Here is a 24,169-nt window from a genome sequence, read left to right as displayed (position 1 = left end):
ATCGGTTCCATTGATTTAATGTGTGCTCAGAGTCTGCATTGTGCCACCTTGATTATACGCTTTTACTGGCTCATTCTAACCAATTATTGTTGTAATGATAACACAGTAAAAAGAAATAAACAAAGAAAGAAATTTGGAAAGTAAATTACAAATCAAGTTAGGACTTTTAGTTCTAAACGAATGAAATGACTTACAAATTGATGACAATATAATCAAGTGCACTATTACTTTTGGAGATCTTTTTAAAACAATGTTTTAAGAGCATCATAAATTTAGTGTTGTTCATTGTTCAACATTGATGGTAAACTCTTGGCACTAAACTGGCTACATTACTGCAGATGTTGGCTGCTATGGAAATACTCTGAGTCTGACTCTTTATCCCGGTTGACAGCCACAACAGCCACCAGCAAAACTTGGTGGAAAAGACGTTGAGAAGACATCATTTTCATACGTTGAAACAACGTTTGGATTTGGTTGAAAAGTGAAAGAAGAAAAGCCATTATTTTCAGGTCGTTGAAAAGACGTCTCCATAAAGACGTCCCTTTGTTGTCTAAATTAAAGTAAACGTAATTTAAACCATGAATTAGTGATTATATATAATCACAAATTCATGACAGAATTTTTACCCTAAAAAAATGAGACAATTCACAGAGTATCAATAAAACATTTATTGATCTCACATGGATAACAACTTCTTACATATACACTTGCAAAACGTCATCAAATCTGTCACAAAATGCCCTAAAAACAACAAAATAATCATACATCCAGAAGAACATATGTAGAGAACCATTTGACCTTATGTTGACGGTGAAGAAAATCATCGAAGCTGCTTTTTGTTGTACACTATGTGGATTCGTGTGTGATTGTGGAGCTCTGCCCCTCTGTGTGTACTTTCACTCTGGACACTTAAGTACTGCTATTGCTGATAATAGTTTTTTTGATAATGAAGTGCTTCATAAAGCTTTATTGGATGTGTAAATTCTCCTCTCAAGCAGCCACCTCGAATCACACGTGCACTGATAAAAGTAACCTACAGAATTTACCCAATAAAATTGAGGCAACAATTTGCATCCACTTTTTTGGGTAGATTTTCTTCCAGATATTAAGTATAAATTATCTGAAATAAAAAGCGATGAAATACTTAAATTGGGTTAAATTTACCTCACATTCATGTATATATTCAACAGGTACTTACTCAATAAAATTGGGTGAAATTATCTCTTAATTGCTAGTAGGTAACCATTACTTATTCAGATTTACCCCCCAAAAAAGACTTTCAGATGGTTATTATCTCAATGTGTTTAATCCATAATATCATCATAAAAATACAGAGTAAAGTGCAATACAACAGCGTTACACACATTTCAAGTAATGAACCTGTTTTATAACTCACTAAACTAACAGCTTCAAATGTTATTTCTGGACAATAAAACATATCTTCCTGTTTTCGGACATCCAGATTGCTCGATAAGAAAAAGGAGTTGTGAGGAGATCACCCTGAGTTTTCTGTGTTCACCAGGCAGTGTTTTACTCTGTATAGATTCCACAAACTATATTAGGTACATTCCTAGTCAAACCAGAACCTTTTTTTGACAAATATCATAAACTTTTCAGTGCAGACAATATTTTGCTCAATATTGAAAACTTCAGTGAACCTCATTTTTACCACAAAGATCAACATAAGCCAAGGATTTGCTTGAAGTTAATTTTTAGATCAAATTATATGAAACAATATAAAATTTTCAATGATTTAAAATTCTGGACTCAATAATACATGTTCCATAAAGTACAACTTGATGTGTTGTAGTGAAGGATAAAATATGGCACCTTGGGGCCACAGCAGCACAGAGACGACCATCGGCCACCAAGCTGCAGCCACAGCCAGGACGAAGACGAGGGAAGACCTGGAGAGGACAGTATGAGAGGTGGCAGAAGTATGATGACGTCCAGCTGAACTGGGCATGGCTGAAGTCACCTGGGGACGGATCTGGTAGAGCAATAGGGAGACAGAGAGGGGGATCAGAACAGTTTTTTTTATGCATAAAGGACCTCATATTCTACAGCAAGTGGTTTGACTATCTCATTTCTTGACCATGCCAATAAATCCATACCAAATAGAAAAAATACATCATGTTGAAATGAATCAGTTTCTCCTTGATTTAATGTTGTGAATGAAACAGAATAAGTTGAACTAAAACTAACCTGTGTGGTCTTCCCATCTTCACTCTGTGATGCCACACCTGACTATCTGTATACTATATGTACCGACCCAGACCTCTCCTGACTTCATCTGTAGAAGCTCCTCCGTTGGTGCTGACACAATGGGACAAGGACCGATCTGCTCGTGTCATCTGGTCACAGAGGCTTTGGAGAGGCAGCTCTGAATCTGCAGCCAGCCTCTAGGAGACCATGTGGGCCTGGAGAGAGGGGATGTAGTCATAAGCTTTGTTGACTTTGACAGCGTAGACACTTCAGCAGTTCCCTTCTATTCATCAAATTATACATACAAGAAATGTATAATTTAAAGATTTAGCCTACAGTGGTTTAGTTACCTCAAACTTACATCACATTGCTGTTAGCTAGTGGACATGATCTTAATGTCTGCTTGAGAATTATGAGTTGTGTAAATCAATGCAGTCAGCCAGCTAGAACAATCTTTAAAATACTCACTGGTCGAGTGAAAATGAAGCGATGATGCTGAACATGGCAGTCAGGTGGTGCTTCTTCACACCTGCTGGGTGTGGGGGTCGGTGGGCCATTCTGATGAAACACAACATTATCATGGAGAATATAAAACACACATTAGTAACTTGTAACATTTGCTGTTCAGAACTAGAGGACGAGGATGGGCTTACGCTAACAAGCTTACTGCTCATTACTGTTACTGCCTTGTGCCCTGAAGGTGACTTTCTTATTGCCATATTTGACAGCACAGCCATGCTCTGTATTGTGGCCAAATGTCTTGTGTCTACTGTTTTATTTAGTGGGATATAACACGACTGTGTCCGCAGTAACTGAAAGCATCAGAAAAAACAAGGCAAAAAGCACAAACTACAGGGACTAATGAATATGACAATACAGCAGCATAGGTGCTGTGCTGATTGAATTCCATATTTCCAACATTAAACACAGCATGACAGTGACAGTGTTGGATAAAAGGTAAAAAACAAACAAACATACAAGTTGACGTAGCTAGCAAACAAACAGCTGACCGGTCAACAACAAAAGTAACAGCAACACTGGCGTGGCTCCTCGGCTCTGTTCCTCCTTCAGCTCCCGGTTTTAAAGCAGTCATGGTGCCGCCAGGGACACATTCAAACTTTCGTTTCAAGTAATGGCACGTAACACAGACTCACGCCGAATACAGGCGAAGTGGAATATTTCATCCTTTCATTAATTACCATTTGCATTCGCACTATACACAGCAATAGCCCCATGTAAATAGCTCACCTTCACTTCTGCGGTTCGACAGCAGCCCAAGTGAGAGGAAGACTTCCTGTCCCGCTCGCGCAAACACGCCGTCTGACGCATGCGCAGTTTGGAGCACAGGACTCACGGCTTTCCGTGTGATCGTTGTTCATGTTAACGAATAGGTAGTATGTGTAAAATTTACCAATTACTTTATAATTCCTTGGCTGACTACAATAAAGTTAATTTTATACGTTTTGCATAGATTATATTTACCACCCTCCAAAATCGCTTCTGTGGTTTCCATAGTAACGACCATCGTCACACATCAAGGCACATCTGGTTCCTGACGTCACATTTCCAGGAGTTTACCTTATCTATAGAGTATGACTACCCTCTCACTCTCAGTCAGAGCAGTCACAATTGCAAAACAGGTTTTTACAGAGTGAACAGCGAACGACAAATATTCCCAATGGAGCAAACCAGTGAGAGAAAGCAAATGAAAGGCAAGAACATGGAGAAGATCAACTTTATACCCTTCAATTCAGATGCCTGGAATGAAAGGGTTGCCGAGATCCGCAGACAGAACAGCGCTGCTATATCTTGGCAAAATCATCAACAGACTGTGAAACATCAGCAGTCTGTCAAGAACACGACCGGTGAGGCAGAGAAGGGGGATAAAGCCCACCTCACCAAAACAGGCCAGGCAGGAGGGGGGGACCTTAACAGGGAGCAGTCTGGCACAGGGCCCAGGTATGGCAATCATCAAAAGCAACCTGAGGATGTTCCACAGAGGTGTGCTACACCCTCAGGTGCTCCAAAGATGAGAGCTACACCCTCAAGGGCTACACAACAGGCTGCTAGACCTGATCGTGTACCACAGCAAAAGGGCACACGTTCAGGTGCCACACAGCGGCCTCGTGAGGCCACTGAATTCACACGGGGCCCAGTCCAGAGGAAAACGCTTTGGACACCACGACCACAGTATGACACACCTGCGTGGAATCATGCTTCTCATTTTAAAAGCGGCCCTGTCCAGCACAAGAAGGTTTGGACAGCACCAGGCCAACACCCCCCCCAGTGTGCACCTGCCAAACCACAGCATGTTGACATGGTCAAGAGCTGTGATGGGGTTCAGGATTCCCCCAAGCAGGCCAGCAGGGACATTCATTTCCCTGAGCCACAGCACCAGCAGCTCAGTACCGGAGTCATGAAGAAGATTTACATCCTGAAGAAGGGAGAGGATGTCGCAGCGCTGGAGCAGCAGTTGCAGGGAACGCAGGACAAGGCCTGTGATGTGGCTGAGGATTCCTCCCAGCAGGCCACGATTCCTGTCCCTGAGCCCCAGCAACAGCAGCCCAGTACCATAGTCATGGAGGAGATCAACACCAAGAAGGAGGAAGAGGATGTCGCAGCTCTGGAGCAGCAGTTGCAGGGAATGCAGGACAAGGCCTGTGATGTGGCTGAGGATTCCTCCCAGCAGGCCACTATTCCCGTCCCTGAGCCCCAGCAACAGCAGCCCAGTACCATAGTCATGGAGGAGATCAACACCAAGAAGGAGGAAGAGGATGTCGCAGCTCTGGAGCAGCAGTTGCAGGGAACGCAGGCCAAGGCCTGTGAGGATTCCTCCCAGCAGGCCACGATTCCTGTCCATGAGCCCCAGCACCAGCAGCTTGCCATCAGAGAGACGGAGCAGACCACTGAGCTCAAGAGGCAGAATGAGGCTTTGGCAGCTGAGGTGGAGCAGTTAAAGAAGATGCTCCAAACAGACAAAGCTCTCCAGGATGAGGCTGAGCGGAACATGGTCAAGAAGATCAAGGACCTGGAGCTTCAGCTGGAGGAGAAGAAAGCCACTGAAGCTGAGGCTGTCTCCAAAGTACAGCAGCTGGAGGAAGCTCTTCAGAGGCAAAAAGAGAGCCAGAAAGAACAAGACATGCGTCTGGCCCAGCTGATAGAGGAGAACAACAGGCTGATGGCTAAAATGACCCAGACACAGAGTGAGCTGGAGAGCCAACAGCTGCAGTGTCAGAAGATGTCCCGTTTCCTGGAGGCCATGAGTGACATCGAACACACCACAGAGGAGGAGGTGACCGCCCGAGAGGCAGCATTGGATGCTGTGATGAGCAGGATCGGCAACCTAGAGGAGCAAATGAAAACGGCGGACAAAAAGCCCAAAAAGCTCTCTCTGAGAAAAAGATTCCTCCGGTTCTTCAAATGAACTGGGGGACCATTTGCACCCACCCCTGTTTCCACCTAAAAAAAAAACATTCCCAACCCCCCAAAAAATTCCCCCCAATTTACAAAAACTAAAAAAATACAAAAATTACAAAAACATAATAAAAATAACAACAAAAAATAAAAATAAATGATTGTCTGTAAATCTGAATTCATTTAGATATTTCTCAGTTTCTCTGTATTGAATTCTATATTTCCAACATTAAACACAGCATGACAGTGACAGTGTTGGATAAAAGGTAAAAAAGGTGTATTTGCAGTTCTTTTTAAAATGGTTTTACAGTTTAAACATTGTTAAGGGCTGGTCATTCACTTCTTTCAGGCAGCTGTATTCATTTTTTCAAGAATCAAACTTTTTATGCTGCAGAGCCTTCATTCTATAGGCCTGTATTTCTATATCTGATAGCTTTAGTTAGCTTACTACATTTCACATTAAGAATTTATATACAATTCATGTACAGATTTTACTATGAAATATAATGCATTGTTATCGATTAAACAGCCATTATATGGAATAGTTATAATTAGCTTAATATTAAAAATATTAAAAATTACAGAAAAATAAAGACATGATAAAAATAATGATAACAGAGCATAAAAAAATAATGATGTAAATAATAAATGTAAATAATTTAATAATTTTATAGGACTTCATGTCATACAACTTTAATGAAAAAAGCAACCACATAACAGCTGGATGCAACAGGAGGGGCAGTTTTACATTTATAGTATGAAACTTACAGAACCTATAAGCTACAAAGAAAAAAACAACTGGCTGCTTTCTCTCAGGACGCTGTCATCTGTCACCAATTTAACTGTATGAACGAGTGGAGCCACACTGATGAGAGGAGTCACATTCCCTACGTGTAATTAGCAGTTTCTTAATGTGACAGTCAGCTGCAGTCAACACAGGTATGTATATCTGCATTTCTCAGGAATCGTGGATAACAGCTTTATACCCACACAGTAGAGTACATGTTTTACTCTGGATAAACAACCAGCTTCATCATATTTAGATGGAGCATTTCCATTGACAAATGGACATTTCTGGAGAATGATTGCAAATGTGTTTAGCTAATATTCTAATAATTCAACATTCATATTTTTCAAACGTATTCCTGCCCTGATGTGTTCAACACTCCTGTCACCAGACTGTGTGACAGACCTGCAAAAACTGCATCTCTGAAATCTGGAAAATCAATAGAAGATGCAAGAGCCCTGTTGTAAAAAGCTTTTTGACACAAGACCCAGGCTGCATGCTAGTGCTTTCATATCTGAAAAGGATGTTCAGTTCAGACAGTCAGCTGAAAGCCTCAGAGGCGGCCAAACCAGGAGAGGTTCCCTGTGTTGTCTGCACCAGGATCAAACTGAAGGCTCTGAAGTCCTGCCTGGTCTGTCTGGCCTCAACTGTGAGACTCACCTGGAGCGACATTAGACTGTGTAAAAAGGCACATGCTCATTGAGCCTGAGGAGGCTGTGTACAAAGCATGATGAACTCTTGGAGCTGTTCTGCAAGATAAACCACATGTGTGTATGTCAGCTTTGTCACATGACATTGTTCCTCTGGAAGAAGAAAAGTAGCAGATGATCCAGGAGAGACAGCTGAAGATACAGGAGCTCAGACAGTGAGCAAAGTTCAGCAAGGAAGCTGCAGACAAAGAGGCAGCAGATAGTGGATAGCGTGGAGGTCATCGCTGTTCTGACACAGTTTGTTCAGACGGACCTGGCTGAGCTCAATGAACAGATCAAGAAGCATAAAACCACAGCAAAACAAGCTGGAGACTTCATCAAAGATCAAGAGATCTTTGAGCTGATTAAAAGAAATGACAAAAGTCAGCCTCCGCCAGCCATCATATGACGGAACGGTGGCAAGAGCTGTGGCTCGACTGGAGGACACGCTCAGCAAGAGGATGGAGAAGATGCTTGAAGCTGAGCTGATGAGGGTGCAGCAGTATGGCCTGATGCAGCACATCCTAAACTCATTCTGCTGATGATGGGTTAGTAAATTTGTGTGAAATGACTCATTTGGTTATAGAGCAGCTCTTGTTTTCATTTTCAGTGATATTTCCGTTGCTATTTGTTACTACTGTAGCACATCACTTTTCCTACACTGATTTATTCAAGTTTATTTCAACTCTTTATCCATTTTGACTCATTCATCCAGTGTATGGTTAAATATACAGGACGGCTGTGCCCTCATTCAAAGCTAATCTCATTTATGTTTATTAATCCATGTAACTATCACATTTTACACAAAAATACAACAGAAAACAAGGGTTCAAAATTCTTTTTGGTTTTTTGTCATTTCGTAGAAGAAAACTTTAACTTGAAAATCTGTGTAGTAGTGTAAGTGTGTTGTTTTTCTTTTTATGCAAAGCGTTGATTGACATGAGGTAGACAGACTGTGATGTACACTGCGTGCTAACTCATACAATCAGAAATCTGCAAGGATGTGACTTTATTTCTATCTTTAGTTGTTTGTTTTTATGTTGCTGTTCTTTGGATTGTTCTTTTTAGCAGTTTCATTATGACATGTTGTTTTACTGTGTTTTTACTGTTTTGCGATCAGCATCGGTTTATTAGGAAGAGAACACTGTCATTTCCATGTTTCCATGGATGAAGAAACTGAACCTTGGACCTTGGGTAGCCAGCAGACGGCACTCATCTGCCACTGTTCCATCCAGGTTGCATGTGCACCAGCAGCACGTTCATTGTTCTGCAGAAACAATAAGTTCTTCGAAGGGCTTACTGTTTATGATGCTTGATTTTCTTAACAATCTTTATTTAAAGAAGGTGCATGATATCAGAAAATTAACTTATCATTTAACTGCATATGACCAGAGTCCAGTAAACACCTAATATAGGCAATGGATAATACATTGTTTTAGCTGTCAATATCAATTATTGAAACTGGTCATCATCATTTTCTGAGAGGAAGGGTCTCTGACGGAGGAGTTGTTGTCAGATCGAGACTTGCAGGTCAAAGCCATGGACCACAGGAACATGAATACACCTGAGATGAAAATGAAAGGCTGTGAATTCTTCCAGCAAATGCACAGTGCATACTTTATACACTTTTATATGAGGATCATGCACATACTGACCCTGCAGGGAGTTTAGTACAGTGAACACATAGATCCCAGGGAGGGAGATGTAGGTGGCGCTCGCTAACCCCCAAGGTAAGCCCAGCACACAGCTGAGGCCCAGCACTGTGGCGCTGTTCTTCCACAACCTGCTCCCTTTCTCTTTGTTTATCGTCTTCCAGCCACCTGTGCTCTCAACGCCTCCGCTGCCTCTCCTTAGCTCCCAGAGCTTGAACACCACCAGCCCCAGCATGCAGGAATTACACAGTATCACCAGGCACGGGATGGCCACGGTAGTGATGTAGCTGACTGAAAGCCTTTGTGGGAACTGGCTGCTCATCCAGCATCTGCAGTTCATAGAAAAACAAAGCAAAAATATAAGTCAAATTTGATTTAGAGATTCAAGTTAACTGTGAATTGCACATGACCGTAAGCATGACAGTAAGTATCACAGTCTGTGTGGCTGAATATTTAAAATCCTAACAATGAGTTTTGGTTTCTTACATCTGCACTGTTGAATTGTGGTTGTTGTCATCCCTCAACTCCAAAATGTATTTACCATAAACACCTGCAATCCCACAAACCATCACTGTCAATGTAGGAAGACCTGCAGAAAGACAAGAAAGAGGGAATTTACTTCCTGACTATGGCCAGATCCGCCTGCAGGAGCACTTTGTTACACAGCGGTAAAAAATAACCTGCTGGCACCTATCGGTGGTGTCTTGGTTTAAAAGGTAAGTCTGGTGAAATTCTATAGTTTTCATTTTGTCAACAAATCCCATTAGGACCAAAACCAGCAATAAATTGATCCTACCAACTGTTACCAACTGTGCAGCCAAAGCCTGATATACTGTGTTTGACTGTGTGACAGAGCCTGTGTAGTTTATCTGGAGCTGAGCCCACATACACCAGCGTGCTACTATCTCCTGTTTGAGTAACGTGTGCTAAAAACTACAGCACCCAGCTGTTTCGGGAAATGATTTCCATCTTCATTAGGGACCAATGGGTCTGAGAGACGCAGCGTAGGGCAGTAAGAAAGTATTCAGAGACATTAGTCACTAATGCATTGCTGATTTGACACTGTTGACAATAAGAAACATGATACAGAATATGGGCAGCCTTATCCTTTAAAGGTGCATTTTTAAAGGGATGTGCAGTGCACTTTTTGCCACTGGGTCATAGATACCATAGGTGATGATGCAGGAGCCACCATAGAGCGGCCACCCGCAGAAGTTTTAATATTTACAACGGATCAAAGGACCACTTGTATGTGAAAACTGTCACTCACGGTGATTAACCCACAGGGATCATCACCAATGCTGCAGTTCCTCTCAGCTCTAGAGTGTGGCCCAACATTTATCAGGACAAAAATATGACTCCAGATGAGCGAGAATGTTCCTCCCTCTCTGCTGGATGTGTAAATTAGCAGCCTGTTTGCTGTAAGGTTTGCCATATCAACTTAAAAGGTGAAAAGATGCCAGTTTAGTTTGTTTCTGCTGCCTCCAAGTGGCCAAAAGATGTATTGCAGGTTTAAAGCCCTGAAGAGTTCAGTTGACCTGCATCCACAAACCAGCTGACACACAGTGAATGTGGGGCCTTCAGGGTGAGTTTGCCCAGCTGTTAATCCTGACTTCATCATGATACCTCTGTACCTGTGAGCAAGCTTCAACTTGAGATACTAATACTGGAACCACGAAATGCGAGAAGAGGAGTATTATGATGTGAAAACATGAATACTGAGTAAACTATTTAGTTTATGTCACTGTTGGCCACTAGTGTTCCCACATTTCAAAAATAATTTAATTCCTGGTCTTAGTCCTTTGATTTTACAGTTTTTCTGACTTATTAACAGAATATTGTGAGAGCAAAATCATACAACTTCAACATTTGACAGAAACACTGTCTCAACCAGAGTCCACTCACCCCATCCCACCAAGCTGAGTTTGAGCAGGTACCTCCTGACGTAGATGTTGAAGACTCTGACTAGGAGCAGGTAGAGGTGAAATCCTTCCAGAGCCGTCCAGGTGAAGGTGGCCAGCAGGGACCAGTGTAAAAAGAGACCCAGGCCCCGACAAACCCAGCCTTCCTCATTCTCATTCAGCCGCCCAACCAAGAGGCCGCACAGCAGGAAGCTGAGGTGGAGGCAGAGCAGCGCCCCTGTTAGCTGCATGTGCACACCAATGGCCTTCTCTGGCCGCCGCCGTCTGAAAGAGAGGCAGTGTACGGTTTATCACGATGACTTTTGTATCGCCTGTTTGTCGTTTGGCTTTTCCTGACCTGACACTTATTTTCTTCTCAACTATTTTTTCGCTGTTTTTTATGCTCAAGAAAAACTTGTTTGTGGGTCAAGTCTTCCAACCTTGTCACAAGACAAAACTGTTCATGGCTGCACACGTTTTTTCCTGGTTGCAGTCTGTTCTCACAAAAAATGACAGTTGAGTTACCAATGAATGAAGAGCGCTTGAGAGAGAGGGAAAATAATCAGATTGTTGGTTTCAGAAAGATTCAAAATTTGTTGCATATCCCCAAATTCATTAGAGACACCAGAAATCCATTGGAGGGTTTAAGATGTCTGACAAGAGCCTTGGCTTGAGCATAGAGACGCCATAAGTCACGGTGCTACATTGATTTGATATTGCTGTTTTAAATCTGAAGATGTCCGGTACTTCAGCATAACCTCAGAAACCACTGGTGCAGAGTGTTTTGCTTTGAGTCATGAGACTCTGCCAAAACTCTCACACAGTTGCTGAGCAAAAAACTAAGCTTGCTTAGTATCAGACTGCCATTCTTCCTCTGTGCTGCCTGTAAGAGAACATGAATAGATTCCATTCAGGTACATTTACTGTGTAATTGTAGGGACATGAATATCATTTTTTTCTTTGCTGTTTTGAACCTACAGCCCGTCAGGAAGTTAGCTCAACCGCTGAGCTTGTTTGGAGAGAAGGGTGTTGGAAGTGTGATTATTTTTTTAACTTTCATTAATGGAAGATCCTTTGACCCTCATGACTGTGGGTTGCCACACTTGAACAAGTAAGATGTCTCAGATGTATAAAGAGAAACAGTGCGGCTAAACTGGTCAAAGTTTGTCATCAGCGTGAGAAAGACATAGAAGCTCTTCAACAACAAAGCTGAGTCTAGAAGCACTGAAGTGAGAAGGTGTCTATAGCTGCACCCCTGCTCATGGTGGGTTGCCCTGTGGTTTGAGAAATGCGGGTAGGCAGAAATGATGATTTCCGTGAAATAAACCCAATAATAGCACACACTTAACATCCTGTTATTGCTGCAGCCTCATACACTGTATAAAAGACGGATGCCACCCATAGCTTTCTGAAGAGCCATTATGAAACTGAGTGGCAATGGCTCCGGTCATCGTCATCCTGGCAGAGCCTGTTCAAAATAACATTAAAGATATTCTATGATATTTTAAAATAATTTACCCTAAGCTAGTGGAAATTATTATTTCAAGTAAAACAGAAAACTCACTGTAGACATATATAGATGATCAAGCTGATGACCGTGAAGAGGACGGAGAGAGCTGAGCCAACGTAGGTGATGTAGGTGAGGGTCACAGCGTTACTTCTATCAACTGATAACACAGGGTTCTGCAACAGGAAAAGATAAATGTTTAAATGTATTGAAAGTTCAGAGGACTAATGGAAACAGCATCAGCAGACTCCAGTTGCTTTCCATTTGTTTTAAGTGCAGTGCGTTAATTCACTTTTTCTTTTTTCAGATTTTCTGGAGAAACCTGACCAACAATTGTGTAATCTGTCTTCAGTGTAAACAACGATAGCCTCGAACTGTTCCGCTGCAGTCTGTGTGGTATCTCAGTTAATCAGGCCTCTTCTCTCCGCTGAGTCATGCTGCCCTGCCTGTCGAGCGCACTGTTCTTGCACAGCATTTGTATAGGTTATGATGATAGTGGTGGCAGATTTACCACTCAGTAAGTTTTGTGTTTGTAAAAAGCAATGCTAACTTCCACTGGCAGAGTTCACATTAGCTTTATGAGTTGCGTTAAAATGTTGTCTCCAGCTGTCTTTACACTTCAGCTGACCTGCTTTAGAATGGGAATCCTGTAGTAGGGTCTTAAGCTTGCACTTGATGGCTCCATACATGATATTGTGCTGGAAGATAAGGCTAAAACTACATATCGTAGCCAGTCAGCATCCCGCCTGGTTATCCATGCAGAGGAAAGAAAAATAAAGACACAGCTTTTAGGATGAGGACTAGCTGATGTGATCGCTTGAGTGCAAACTTCCCAAATTACAACAAAGAGGCTTCCACACAGCGGGGAAATACCACACAGTGATTGTGCCGGTCTTGCTTTTTAAAAATGGACCCTGTAACCCTGCAAACTCAGCTCGCAAATCATACGCTGCTTGGCTTTGGAAGTAATACTTGGTTACTGTTTTAGGCAGTGAACTGATTAGACATGCATGCTAACATTTGCAGCCTACATTACAGGAGGTAAACACTGTGTTTAATCCACAAGTTATTTGATTATTTCTTATTATTTAGCATGTGCCTGTTGAAAGAATAGAATAAACAAACTCTTTTTACCACAAGCACGGCAAAGAAGCTAAGGTGGTTGCAGCTGCAGATAAATTCAGTTCCAGTGTCTCTGGTATCACAGCCGTCTGTGCTCCAGTGACCTAAAGACACATGTAAAATGGACAAATCTGAGTTCATCTGTTTGTTTCAGAGCAAAAATCCTGCAGGCTGGCAAACTTTATGTAGCCCACCTGTTCCATCCTCCTGTTCTGACTCCTGCCAAAACACACAAGTCCCATTTCCCACCTGAAACATATCCAAAGGACGTTCAAAATGAGAGGAAAGCAGATTGTTACATTTTCCAAGTGTAATGTGAGCATAGCTGTGTTTGTCGTCTTACCTGTGTGTTGTGTTTGAAGTTTAGTTTGATTGGTTTTGAGAGGTTTCTAACAGGGATGTTCCCTGCCCTCACTGCCAGGACAATCTCATCCAGAACTGTGCCTTGCCTGTGGAGAGGCTGGACTGGTATGAGTGCTCTTCCCCTTCCTCTTCCCGGAGGGGGACTCAGCTGCAATGATAGACAGAGGTTTCAGAGGGGACACGTGCCATTAATGCTGGGGTGAGGTGAATTAGAGGGAAAACAGCTTCCAAAATGTGTAGAAGAACTGCAACATTAGCTACAGCATCAAGCTTTCCTTGATTTTCATAGTGTACAAGGTCTGACTGTGAGCGTGCAGAGCTCACGGAAATCAATGCAAAACAGCATGAGGGGAGAGTGCTACCTTGTATTATTACACAGAGGTAGTGAATTTAAAGTAGAAGCCAGCATGTACAAAAATATTAAGGTTTGAATTCCAGCCACTTCTGCATAATCTACATTTTCCAAAAGGTAAACATGCAGCTACTTCCCTTCATCTACATGTGCTTTGTGATTAGTATTGAATGAATAAGGGCAGTTGAGGAGGGATTAAATAGTCTCACCTGAGAGGTCTCAGATATTGTACCACTGGAACTACTGACCTTGAAGAACGTGCTGTTGATCACAGTGGCCACCAGCAGCACCTCCTCGCCAGACACAGGTCCTCTGCTTCTTTGGAGAGCTGAGGATGGGATGTGAACCCTGTGATGAGGGGTGGGATTCACCTCAGCCTGAAAACCACAAGTACACACAAACTCATGCAAAACATTTACTCAACTTTAGGGATATCAGTGTTTAAGTGTTAATTAATTAATTACTGAGAATATTTTTGTGCATTTCCACGTCGATTAGTAATTTGCATGTGCTTCAGTCCGAGGCCATCACCCAGCTGGTGTGCCATATAACTGAGACGCTGCCATGGAGGGCGAGGGATTCAACGAGCTAGTTCAGTACCTCGAGTCTGAGTACGTCGTTCCATTGAGAGCTACTGTGACTACGCAACACTGAGGGGAAGAAAGATGAGCTGAAAAGTCAAGCCAGCCGTGGCAGACAAGCTAGCTCTGACCACTGACTGCTGGACAGCTCTCACAAGCCAAAGCGACGTCACAGCTCGGCCGCATCTCCCGTTGTGGCCAGCCTCTGCATGGAGGAAGCAGAAGGCAGAGTCCTGAGGAGGAACACCGAGCCGCAGGTTTAGATATGTGGACAACCACGTGGCTCAAAATCAGTGCCGTTCAAACCAGCGAGGAGCGCTTAGACTCGTAGTAGTCCGTTAGAACTGAAGAAGGATTAGAGGCCAAAGTGTCTACGGCCAGTTGCCCTTGATTCAACCCTCTTTGGATGACCATGACCTGGATGACTGAGAATCTTCACAGTCAGTGGAAGCATCCTGAACTCAAGTGTACATGTATGCGTAAGATGGAGACAACAAAAACAACCTGTCTCCTGTTTTGCTCAAGTACCCAAAATATGGCCTCACCTCTTGGGACGAGGCCACCATCAGACGAATGAAGTTTGGTGCAAAACGGCCTCTTACTCCACAGGTTGCAATCCTGTCCTCATAACACCTACCAACACATATTTCATATTTTTCAAGAATTCAGCAATCCAAGTTAGAAGAGTCAAACAGTATCCTGCAATCACTTAAAGTAGTGATCTTAGCTGAACAAACAACAAACTAAGCTGTCTTTAGGTTATTTGCAATAGCACTGCTGAGTAAAACCCCTGACATTTTAATGATTATTGTGCACAGTCATGTATTGAGAAAGCTGTACACCCATTCGGCTAGTGGAGCCATTTCAAAACACTGTGGCATAAAGAGAGATAAAGAGAAATGCACAGTCATGTGCAGTTATTTCCTAACCCTTACATACTGTTTGGGTTTGACCCCTTTTGACATGTGACAGCAGTAAAAACACCCTAAATGTCACAATTTTAGCCTGAGATGTCAAGACGTTTCCGAATTTGACCCCAAATTCTCAAAAATCAACATATTTGAAAATATTATACCAGATACTTGCATATTTTTTGTACGTTGAAGCTGTTCTGGGTCAAACTTGACCATGTCTGCAGAAATAGATTTTATATCCAACAGCAAGTAAAATGGTGGTTTTAGGGGATGTTGAAGCTGTGAAACTGTTCATGCCACGTCTGTGTGTGTTCTTTATGGGTCTGTAGTGACAGCAGTGAGTTGGCGGGGGTCCGTGACAATGTTACCAGAACCGCCTGCCCTCCCACCACATGTACACATTTTCCTACCACTGCTTTGAAGACAAACACTAATTTTCAGTTATAATACTTTTTGTTTTGTTTGTGAAATGTGAAACGTTAGTCAATGTTGAATTAATAGTTGTAATTAGATAATATGATGCAGCAGTGAGGACAGTTGTAATGTTTGTTATGTGTTATAAATGGTTATATAATAAACCTCACAGTTCCCAAAATGTTCTTCCTGTTTTCAGTTTTCATCAAATATAGTCAAATCATTATGGCTGTTTTTTCATGTCTTTTGTGAAAACAAGCGATCGTTGGGCTGGGTCAAACCTGACCCGGATCAGACTGTGAAGGTCTAGACTATGAACACTATGTCAGGGCTAAAAGGCTGACTATCTGGAGTTGGAACGTGAAAAATTCCCTCTAACAATATGGTAAAACAATATGGTGAAACATTCCCTGTAACAGTATGGTAAGAATTGATTTGATCAGGTCATAGCTATCCCAGCATTCATTAGACAGCAGGCAACAACCATAGTTCTTCAGCAGTGTAGGAGAAAGCTATATTATTAGCATCAAAAAGAGGATAATGAGATCTACAGCATCAGCTGAGCATCCACTGTATGACTTACCTGGTCCAGGGCACATTGCCGTGTTGGCACTCGTGGATCACATCTTCACAGAAGTCTGTTCAGTGACAGAAAAAGAAAGCAATTGAGCTTATGGACGGACACGCTGGATAGAAGTGTGACAGCTGAACAAGACAAAGCCATAAATGACTGATCTCAGGAGGGGCAGGATTTTCTGTTGTAGCTTTCTGATCACCGCTTGCTCTGGGAAACTGTGGGTTTTAGTGTTGCACAACTGCTATGAATCTCTATCGTCAGGTAGCAGAGGACCACGAGTGACTTTGTTTTTCTCTTGGTTTGATGATCCTCGACCTTGTATTCACCAGTTAAAATGGTTTTCACCTCACAAGCACACAACCATAGACACACAATGAACACACACAAACTCACCAGCAGCTTGAGTCGTAGATAACAAGACGAGTGTGAGGAGAAAAAGAGTTATCCACATGGTGCCTCACTGCTCGTCACACACCTAGAAGATGTTACAGTCCGAGCATTGCTCTGCTGAATGGAGGACTGAGGTGAGCAGGGAGTTTCACATCTACATATTACATGGTAGTGGTGGAGCGGGGGTAGATGGCTCACACAGACAGGAAGTGATTCATGTCTGACGTGTTTCAAAGGGTATTTTAATGCTGCAGTTCTTTTGATCTGCTGAGGTCAGTTTTCATGGAAACTTCCTTGACATACCTGATGAGAGCCAATGAGAGATGAAGATGTCACATTGTAGATTTATAGGTTACAGTGGGCCTCTGAAGCCACGCTCTCATCATTAATTTATTATATAACCAGATATAACTGGAGGAAACAATCTCCACCACTTTCTACGTGACTCTGGTTGTTCATAGAAAGAAATGAATATTTTACTATGACTGAATCTCCAACATAAGACGAGACCTTTAAGAAAAGGGGAAGTTTCCAAACGCTGCAGTTTCCCAACAGACGCAAGAAAAAACGTCAAGTCGCAATCGTCAACAAGTCAACTGACACAACTGGAAGCGAAACTCAGACCTGCACGATGAACTGTTTTCTAAAGTTGGCAGCACATGTAATGAAATGAAAATGTAACTCACACATTATTTGTGCATTCTTTAATATGCGTCTGAATTAATCAAAGGACGTGACTTTATTGAGAAACATGTGTACAGTATTCTACAGTAGGTAATGTGATGAAATGTAATTTATTTATTTCAACAGGGACAGCGCACAATAAAACATTAATCCTGTACAACAAGAGAATATGCATTGTGCCAGGTTATAGCAACTTGCTAATTTCCATGTGTAGTCCCTGGACAGCTTGATGGAATAATACATAAAAGAAAAATTACTGATAAAATCGTAGAGCAAGGCAGAGGTACAATATATAGGAGAGATAAATAAAGACATAAAAGCAGATTCGACAGAACAAAACAGATTGCCTCCCAACACACACACACACACACGCACGCACACACAGGAAACAGTTGCACTTTAATGACAGAATATACTTCAAACTATATAAATCTAAAGATGTGAGGACAGTTTTACTGAGAACAACGTTTACATCAAAAGTTTATAGTTGAAGGAATTTTTAGCACGTCAGGAGGGTTACATGTGGAAGTTACTGTTGCTATGGTTACATGAAGGGGGATCACTTCTGGGCTTTATCGTCCAGACTCATGGCAGGAAAGGAGGTGTCATGAGAGCTGATCCCTGAAGTCTTCACAGGAGTTGAAGTCATTCTGTCGTCCATATTTCTCTTCCTCTGCTTCTTGGCTGACAGACAAATCCACAGGAAGATAAAGAAACCTTGACAAGGAGACAGCACGAGTCACAAGCTGGTGAAAAACATCAGAACAAAGGTAGTTCAAAAGACAAATCTGTCTATATAACCAGGTCATATCAAGACAGACAGACGCCACTCAGAACTGTCGGCAGACCTTGTGTGGAGTTGAGGATGCAGAAAAGGTAGAGGATGGGGTAGTTGACATATCCTGTGCCCAGGAAGACCAGGCCCCAGGTGGTCCCCATCAGGCAGGTAAGACCTAAAACAGTGAGGCCACTCCTGCAGGACTCACTGACCCTCCAAGTCTTTCCCTCAAACTCTGCTCCAAGCTTTGAGTTGTTCCTGAGCGCTTGCTTCATCCTACAGATGCTGGAGGTCACTGCTACCAATATGCCAGAATTGAAGATGAATATAAGGGTGAAATACACCAAGTTCAAAAAGTAGAAGGAGTCATCTGTGATCCAGCAGCTGTGGGACGGACAGGACACCAAAAGGACTGTCAGCATGTAGTTTCACACGAAGCAGAAAAGACATGTGATCTCCAGGGTACATACAGGCCGGCATTTCAAAAGAATTGAAGCATTATCTTAAATATTTAAAGGTACAATTGTTTCAAAAAACCCTGTTTTTGATTCATTTTATGGTTGGTATTTACATTCAATGTATTTATGTTCTGTATTCACCTCTCTATGTATTAGTCTTCATGGTTAGTGGCTTCCTTGCACGATTCCATTTGCTCATTACTGTTTTTCATTGCAGTAAACTGCACTTACTGTTACCACCAGCACCAGCAGGTGTCACCAGGTGACTAGAATTTTATCATCTTTTTCATACAAATTTTAGACAAGATTATACTTCCATGTAAGTTTAGTGTATGATATACAGTACGCCATCTAAATCAGACAGGTTTTTATTATGTACATTATGTGTGTCCATGTCTGTATGAGATGTTTGTCATAGGCAGAATAGTCTTGTGTATATATCATGTATGTAAATTGAAAGAAAAATTAAACTAAAGCTGTATAAATTTGACCTTTTAGACAAATAAACAAAGGGTGATCATGTGGAAAGTATACGCAATGAGTTAGGATTTACTCACATGGCATTAGTTTGGTTAGTATTGGTCATGGTTATTTGTGTAACTCCATAAAACTGTTTCAAGTCTGTCAATCCCAAAGAGACTGCCACGATTACAAAAGGGATCCCTGAGAATCACACATGCACACACACACACACACACACACACACACACACACACACACACACAGAGTTTGACATCATGTTAATTATTATTTAGATGGAAGATGTTTTTAGATGCCTGATGTTCATATCGAGCATACGCAGTGTGGCATCACATCAAGATGTTTCTGCTGATGCTTCAATGGATTATGACGACGGACAACATTCATCTGAAGCATTGGTGGCAGTCATCAGGTTGTGGTGTCAATTACCAGAATGAAACGGTTTCACCAAAATTCAACAATCATACATACAAGAAGAGCATCACATGCTGATGTCCCAGTCACGGTCTGGCTAGCCTCCGGTTCAGCAGCTTTCTGTTCAGCAGAGGCTCTGTGCATTTCCTCATAAAAGGTTTCTTTCATTAGTGCTTCTTAAAAAAACAGAAGACGTTCCTGGAGTTTCCTGTTCTTGTTCTAAGTTAGACTGGTGTCATCGAGTGAGTTATCACACACCACAACAGCATGTAGCAAATACGGCAGAAGCTCTTGCAGCACTCACCCCATCCAGCAAGAGACAGTTTGGCCAGGTAGTGCTTGTAGTAGGTGTTGAACACTTTTATCAGGAGTAGATAGAGGTGAAGCGCCTCTATGGCCATCCAGGTGAAACAGCAGAGCAAGGAGTAATGCATGAGAGCTGCGACAAACACGCACACCCAGTCTGGCTTCACCGTGGCGCCCCACTCAGTCAGCAGGAAGGCTGAATTGAGCAGGAACAGGGCCCCGCTCAGAGACACATGGATAGAGATGGAGTAATCCATTCTGTGGTTTCTGAGGAACAGAAAGGAGAACAGGGCATAGGGCATATAACGAGAACCCAGGCACAGACAAGAAAAGTGATGCTGAATAATCAGACAGCTCGTCTTTGGCTGTGCCATTTCTTACTGTGTAACTGGAGCATTGTGATCTGAGAACGGCAAATACAAAGAAAGCTGAATCCTCATTATCTTCTAAAAGAGCACAGGGCAAAAACGCATGCAGAAATCCCTCATGTGAAATAAACACAGAGACTGCCAGCAGCAGCAGTCGTTTCACTGAGTTTGCAGCCAGCTGCATAGAACGTGTAGAATACATGCACGCCTACCGACTGAAGACGTAGATCACAATGGACAAAGAAGTGAAGAAGGCAGACAGGCCACAGCCTATGTAACTGATGTATGACAGTATTTCCCAGTGGACTTGTGCAATTGGTTCTCTCATCTGCACAAAAGATCATGATGATCAGTAACAGTATTGTTTTGACTATCTGCTGTATTCTTTGTTTGCTGTGTCAAAGGTGCCAAATGAATAAAGGCTTGTCTAATCGGCTAATATATCATCGGTCAAGTGTGTCTCCTTACCAGTAGGACGGCAAATGGTGTTGCATGGTCACAGTCGCAAATAATGTCCGTTTTGTTGTTTTGTTTTGTTTGAGTCTCACATCCGTCAGTTTTCCACAGCCAGTCTGGGGATGTGGACATTCAGACTTAGTTAACTTAACCAGGCCTAATTCTGCTTATTCCACAGTTCCCAACTCTCGAAATGGCAAGATCAACATACAGTATAACATTACTCTCTATGAATTTGCACATCAATCTTCTCATGCAAAAAAATGTGTAATGTGAACACATGAAAATAAAAATTCCACCTAATGTCATTAAAACCTCTGCATCACCAAAACCAAAACTACATGAGAACCAAAGTACATCAAGTTAGAACTTTTAGCTGTAAAGTGATTATAGGTCAATATAGATCATTTATGGCTGACAGACACTGATAAAAGAATACGCATGACTTGAGACACTATACGATTTTAAGCAGTCTTAAATCAATTAATTGCACATCCAGATGATTTGCTAATCTTGCACACACGTTCAGATGTTTACAACCTTGCAGCTTTTTGTTGCAAATGTAAAACATACTGGAGACATGCTTTCTTTTTCTTTTTCTTTTTTTCTTTCGTGCTGATATACACTTACCATGTTCATCCAAGTAGTGACACTGTAGCCATGAGTGATTCTGTAGAAACACAAAAACATAGAGCTCCGTTGACACAATGAAACAGTGGTATGTCTTGCCTGGTTAAAGAAGCTTACTCCATCTGAGAAGGTTTAACATAATAAAAAGTAAAAAGTGCTGGCCCAAAATTTGACAAATTTAGGTGCTTCATTAAACCCCTCCCCCTCGTCTCTGTTGCTACGCCTGTCAAGCTTTCCATTCTGGCGCCTGGACATATGGAGTTTACAGTGATAGTGATGGCGTACCACACCACTTATTATAGAAGTTTGCAGTAATTTTTGAAGCACACAAGGTTTTCTATTCTTCACAGAAGTAAACAGAGGCAGGCCTCTCATTTCCAGCTGCCGACCATGGATTTTGTACTTAAAATGATGACTCTCACTAGCAGATTTTGTAGCTAGCATATGTAAGCTAAGGCTAATGCTTAAACTCAGTGAGTCAGCTGAGAAGTCCGTCTCCAGCTGACCTTTCCATGTGACGCATTTTAAACCTTGAAAACCCTGTAAAAGGGTCTTAAATATGTACTTGATTGCTGATAGAATGCTAAAAGGCTAAAGGCTAAAGCTACACTTCCAGGCATAACATCAGCATCCTCACCAGTTGTTGATTAATGCAGCGAATACAAGGGAGCAGCACTGTTTGTGTATTTCATAGCATGGTGTTAAAATAAAAAAATATAAAATGTTGGCTAATTCAAAAGTTTTTGAATTGTGTGGCTGCCTACCATAGAAAAACACAATGCAGTGATTTAGGCTTTGTTTTATTGTTGTATTTTCAAACAGTGTGCTTCACTTCTACAAGACAAATGATTTTGAGTTATGAGTTTGGAAATTGGCATCTGACACAAGTTTGGCTGGAGTTGCTGGAGTGTTAACCTCCCCAAAACAAACAGAGCAGAACTGAGCTGCCATTATTAATTTTTACTCTAAATTCTGATCTATTTTCTTCTTGACTCACAGATTGACATATTCACAAACAGTGGATGTGTTGCTCCTGAACAGCTATTTTTTAATGTCACCTCTAACCCCAATAATATCAATAAAGCAGAAAGCTAATGACATGTCCATTGCCGTTGGGCATAAAGGGAGTAGCTGACTACATACTACTGAGAATCCGCAGCAGTTTCAGATGTTTCTTTATAGTGGTATGCAGTATGATACAGTGGCCAGTAAAGACAAACATGCTGCAAGGACCAAAGCATTTCCATCAGGAGCAACATGCTGCAGCTTCAGAAACAAAGCCAATTTAAAAAAAACACACAAAAATCCAAAACAAATGCAACAACTAATGTAAATGTTTTGGTCCATTGCAGCACGTTTGTCTTTGTCGGCCACCGTAGTGCAGTGATTTATTTTGCAGTATGCTAGGCCAGGCTTAGCCACTTCTCGGTTTTGGAAAGCAGAAGGGAACCATATTCACCGGCGTTTGGTTGCAGTACTTCAGTGCATGTGTAACACGGGTTGGAGCTAGTCCTGGTGTTTCTGTTGCTTTGCTTTGCTTTACCGTGTTAAAAAAAAGAGGCCAGGCCAGGCTAGCGTCGCTCTTCTTAGACCCTCAGACACCACATCAACATGTAGAAGCCTGACAGGCCTGACAGCGCCTGGTTACAAACACTAACCTGATGATTGGACAAGGCCAATTTGTACAGTGTACAGCACCCTCTAGCTTTGACAATTAAAAACAGATCAATGTTGAAAATATTAAATGCATGCACAAACAGACTTACATCGATATGAGCGTGCGGATCAGTTTTGAAAATCATCTTGATAGATGTCTGGAGATCACGAAGACTTCGGCTCCCCAGTAGTTGTATCCTGATAAGCATTGATGAGATATCTTCCTGTTCAAACTAATGAGGAGACAGTTTCAGTGCAGCCACGAGGAAACACGGAGCACTATAACATAGTGTATATACAGTATTTATGTAAAGCCCACAATGATTAAAGAATCAAATATTCACTCCCATGATTTAATTTTCAATCTAAATTACACACTGAAACATGAGAGTGTCAGGACTGGATTGAATGGATGATGCGAGAATGAAAAGGGCAAAGGATATACTTGGAACTGGCTGTGCGACATGTAGCTGACCAAACCAATAATCCTCTGCTCTTGTGGGATGGTACGCAGGGCATGCACCGGCAACCAAATGTGAGGGACAGAGGTCGCGTTCTGAGGCAGCAGCTAACAGTGGATAAAAGAAGATCATCTTAACTCGATCATCACTATTCCCTCTAAATTCATCAGCATCTTCATCACGGCTTGTGTACCTGTGGAGCTTCTATTTGTATTCTGGAGTTATTTCCTGTCAGATTAGCCTCTCTGACATTGACCACATTCAGCGACAAGACCTTCATGTCGTAGGTCATGGAGGCTCCAGCCTTGAGCTGGGATGTTCTCATGATGTTTTGGATTATACGTCTTTCCATGCTGCAGAAAGACATGTGAGTGAGGGAAATGAAAAGCCATGTTAACCAAATGGAAAGTAGCCAGTATAGCACTGCTATGATGATACAACATTAGCAACTGTACTAATATTTTTTAATTGTTTAGAAAATGCTTTAAATGGCAAAGTGGTCCTCTAATATCGGTGCTGATGCTGCTGATGTTGTTGTCTGCTGATTTCTGACAGGAGTGTGAAGTTCCATGAATATCTGAGCCAACCAATAGTTGTTGAGATATTTGAG

At 42.0% G+C, this 24,169-nt stretch overlaps 2 protein-coding genes and 1 long non-coding RNA gene across 5 annotated transcripts; all 3 read right to left on the bottom strand.

Moving 5' to 3' along the window:
* Positions 1 to 653: 653 nt before the first annotated feature.
* On the bottom strand, positions 654 to 3,502 carry LOC121609739. Its single transcript, XR_006007009.1, has 4 exons — positions 3,454 to 3,502; positions 2,674 to 2,763; positions 2,206 to 2,420; positions 654 to 1,990 (listed from the first exon to the last, which is right to left on the bottom strand). It is a non-coding gene; the product is annotated as an uncharacterized LOC121609739 (long non-coding RNA).
* A 4,314-nt stretch (positions 3,503 to 7,816) lies between these two features.
* Positions 7,817 to 17,014, bottom strand: LOC121610405 (adhesion G-protein coupled receptor G1-like). Of its 3 annotated transcripts, none has more exons than XM_041942503.1 (12): positions 16,872 to 17,014; positions 16,485 to 16,539; positions 15,119 to 15,206; positions 14,241 to 14,369; positions 13,621 to 13,788; positions 13,472 to 13,496; positions 13,290 to 13,381; positions 12,213 to 12,331; positions 10,653 to 10,933; positions 9,234 to 9,336; positions 8,751 to 9,076; positions 7,817 to 8,659 (listed from the first exon to the last, which is right to left on the bottom strand). In XM_041942503.1, the coding sequence occupies exons 1-12, from the start codon at positions 16,927 to 16,929 to the stop codon at positions 8,544 to 8,546; spliced, it is 1,560 nt and encodes a 519-aa protein (XP_041798437.1). In that variant the 5' UTR covers positions 16,930 to 17,014; the 3' UTR covers positions 7,817 to 8,543. The 3 variants fall into 3 exon arrangements, with proteins under 3 accessions (XP_041798437.1, XP_041798428.1, XP_041798445.1); XM_041942494.1 differs by having other exon boundaries at positions 7,844 to 8,659; positions 13,472 to 13,526; XM_041942511.1 differs by lacking the exon at positions 14,241 to 14,369 and having other exon boundaries at positions 7,848 to 8,659; positions 13,472 to 13,526.
* A 557-nt stretch (positions 17,015 to 17,571) lies between these two features.
* On the bottom strand, positions 17,572 to 23,771 carry LOC121609952 (adhesion G-protein coupled receptor G2-like). Its single transcript, XM_041941777.1, has 9 exons — positions 23,753 to 23,771; positions 23,209 to 23,666; positions 21,443 to 21,482; positions 20,825 to 20,928; positions 20,569 to 20,684; positions 19,987 to 20,255; positions 19,346 to 19,451; positions 18,401 to 18,714; positions 17,572 to 18,269 (listed from the first exon to the last, which is right to left on the bottom strand). Exons 2-9 carry the CDS (start codon positions 23,305 to 23,307, stop codon positions 18,112 to 18,114), a joined length of 1,206 nt encoding a protein of 401 aa, XP_041797711.1. The 5' UTR covers positions 23,308 to 23,666; positions 23,753 to 23,771; the 3' UTR covers positions 17,572 to 18,111.
* Between the last annotated feature and the right edge of the window lie 398 nt (positions 23,772 to 24,169).

Source organism: Chelmon rostratus, chromosome 1, assembly GCF_017976325.1.
Source record: "Chelmon rostratus isolate fCheRos1 chromosome 1, fCheRos1.pri, whole genome shotgun sequence".
In the NCBI taxonomy this organism is placed as follows: Eukaryota; Metazoa; Chordata; class Actinopteri; order Chaetodontiformes; family Chaetodontidae; genus Chelmon; species Chelmon rostratus.
Note: the sequence above shows the minus strand (reverse complement) of the source record. Positions and strands in the feature narration are given on the sequence as shown.

Bases quoted from the DNA above. Each gene is read 5' to 3' on its own strand.
- LOC121610405 (XM_041942494.1), bottom strand. From the start codon at position 16,929: ATGTGGATAACTCTTTTTCTCCTCACACTCGTCTTGTTATCTACGACT. The intron at 16,540-16,871 runs GTGAGTTTGTGT...GTCACTGAACAG, and splicing joins ATCTACGACTCAAGCTGCTG to ACTTCTGTGAAGATGTGATC. The intron at 13,382-13,471 runs GTGGGCTACATA...ATGTGTCTTTAG, and splicing joins AGAACAGGAGGATGGAACAG to GTCACTGGAGCACAGACGGC.
- LOC121609952 (XM_041941777.1), bottom strand. From the start codon at position 23,307: ATGCTTATCAGGATACAACTACTGGGGAGCCGAAGTCTTCGTGATCTC. The intron at 20,256-20,568 runs GTAGGCGTGCAT...TCTGTTCCTCAG, and splicing joins GTGATCTACGTCTTCAGTCG to AAACCACAGAATGGATTACT. The intron at 18,715-19,345 runs GTGAGTAAATCC...TCCGTCCCACAG, and splicing joins ACTAACCAAACTAATGCCAT to CTGCTGGATCACAGATGACT.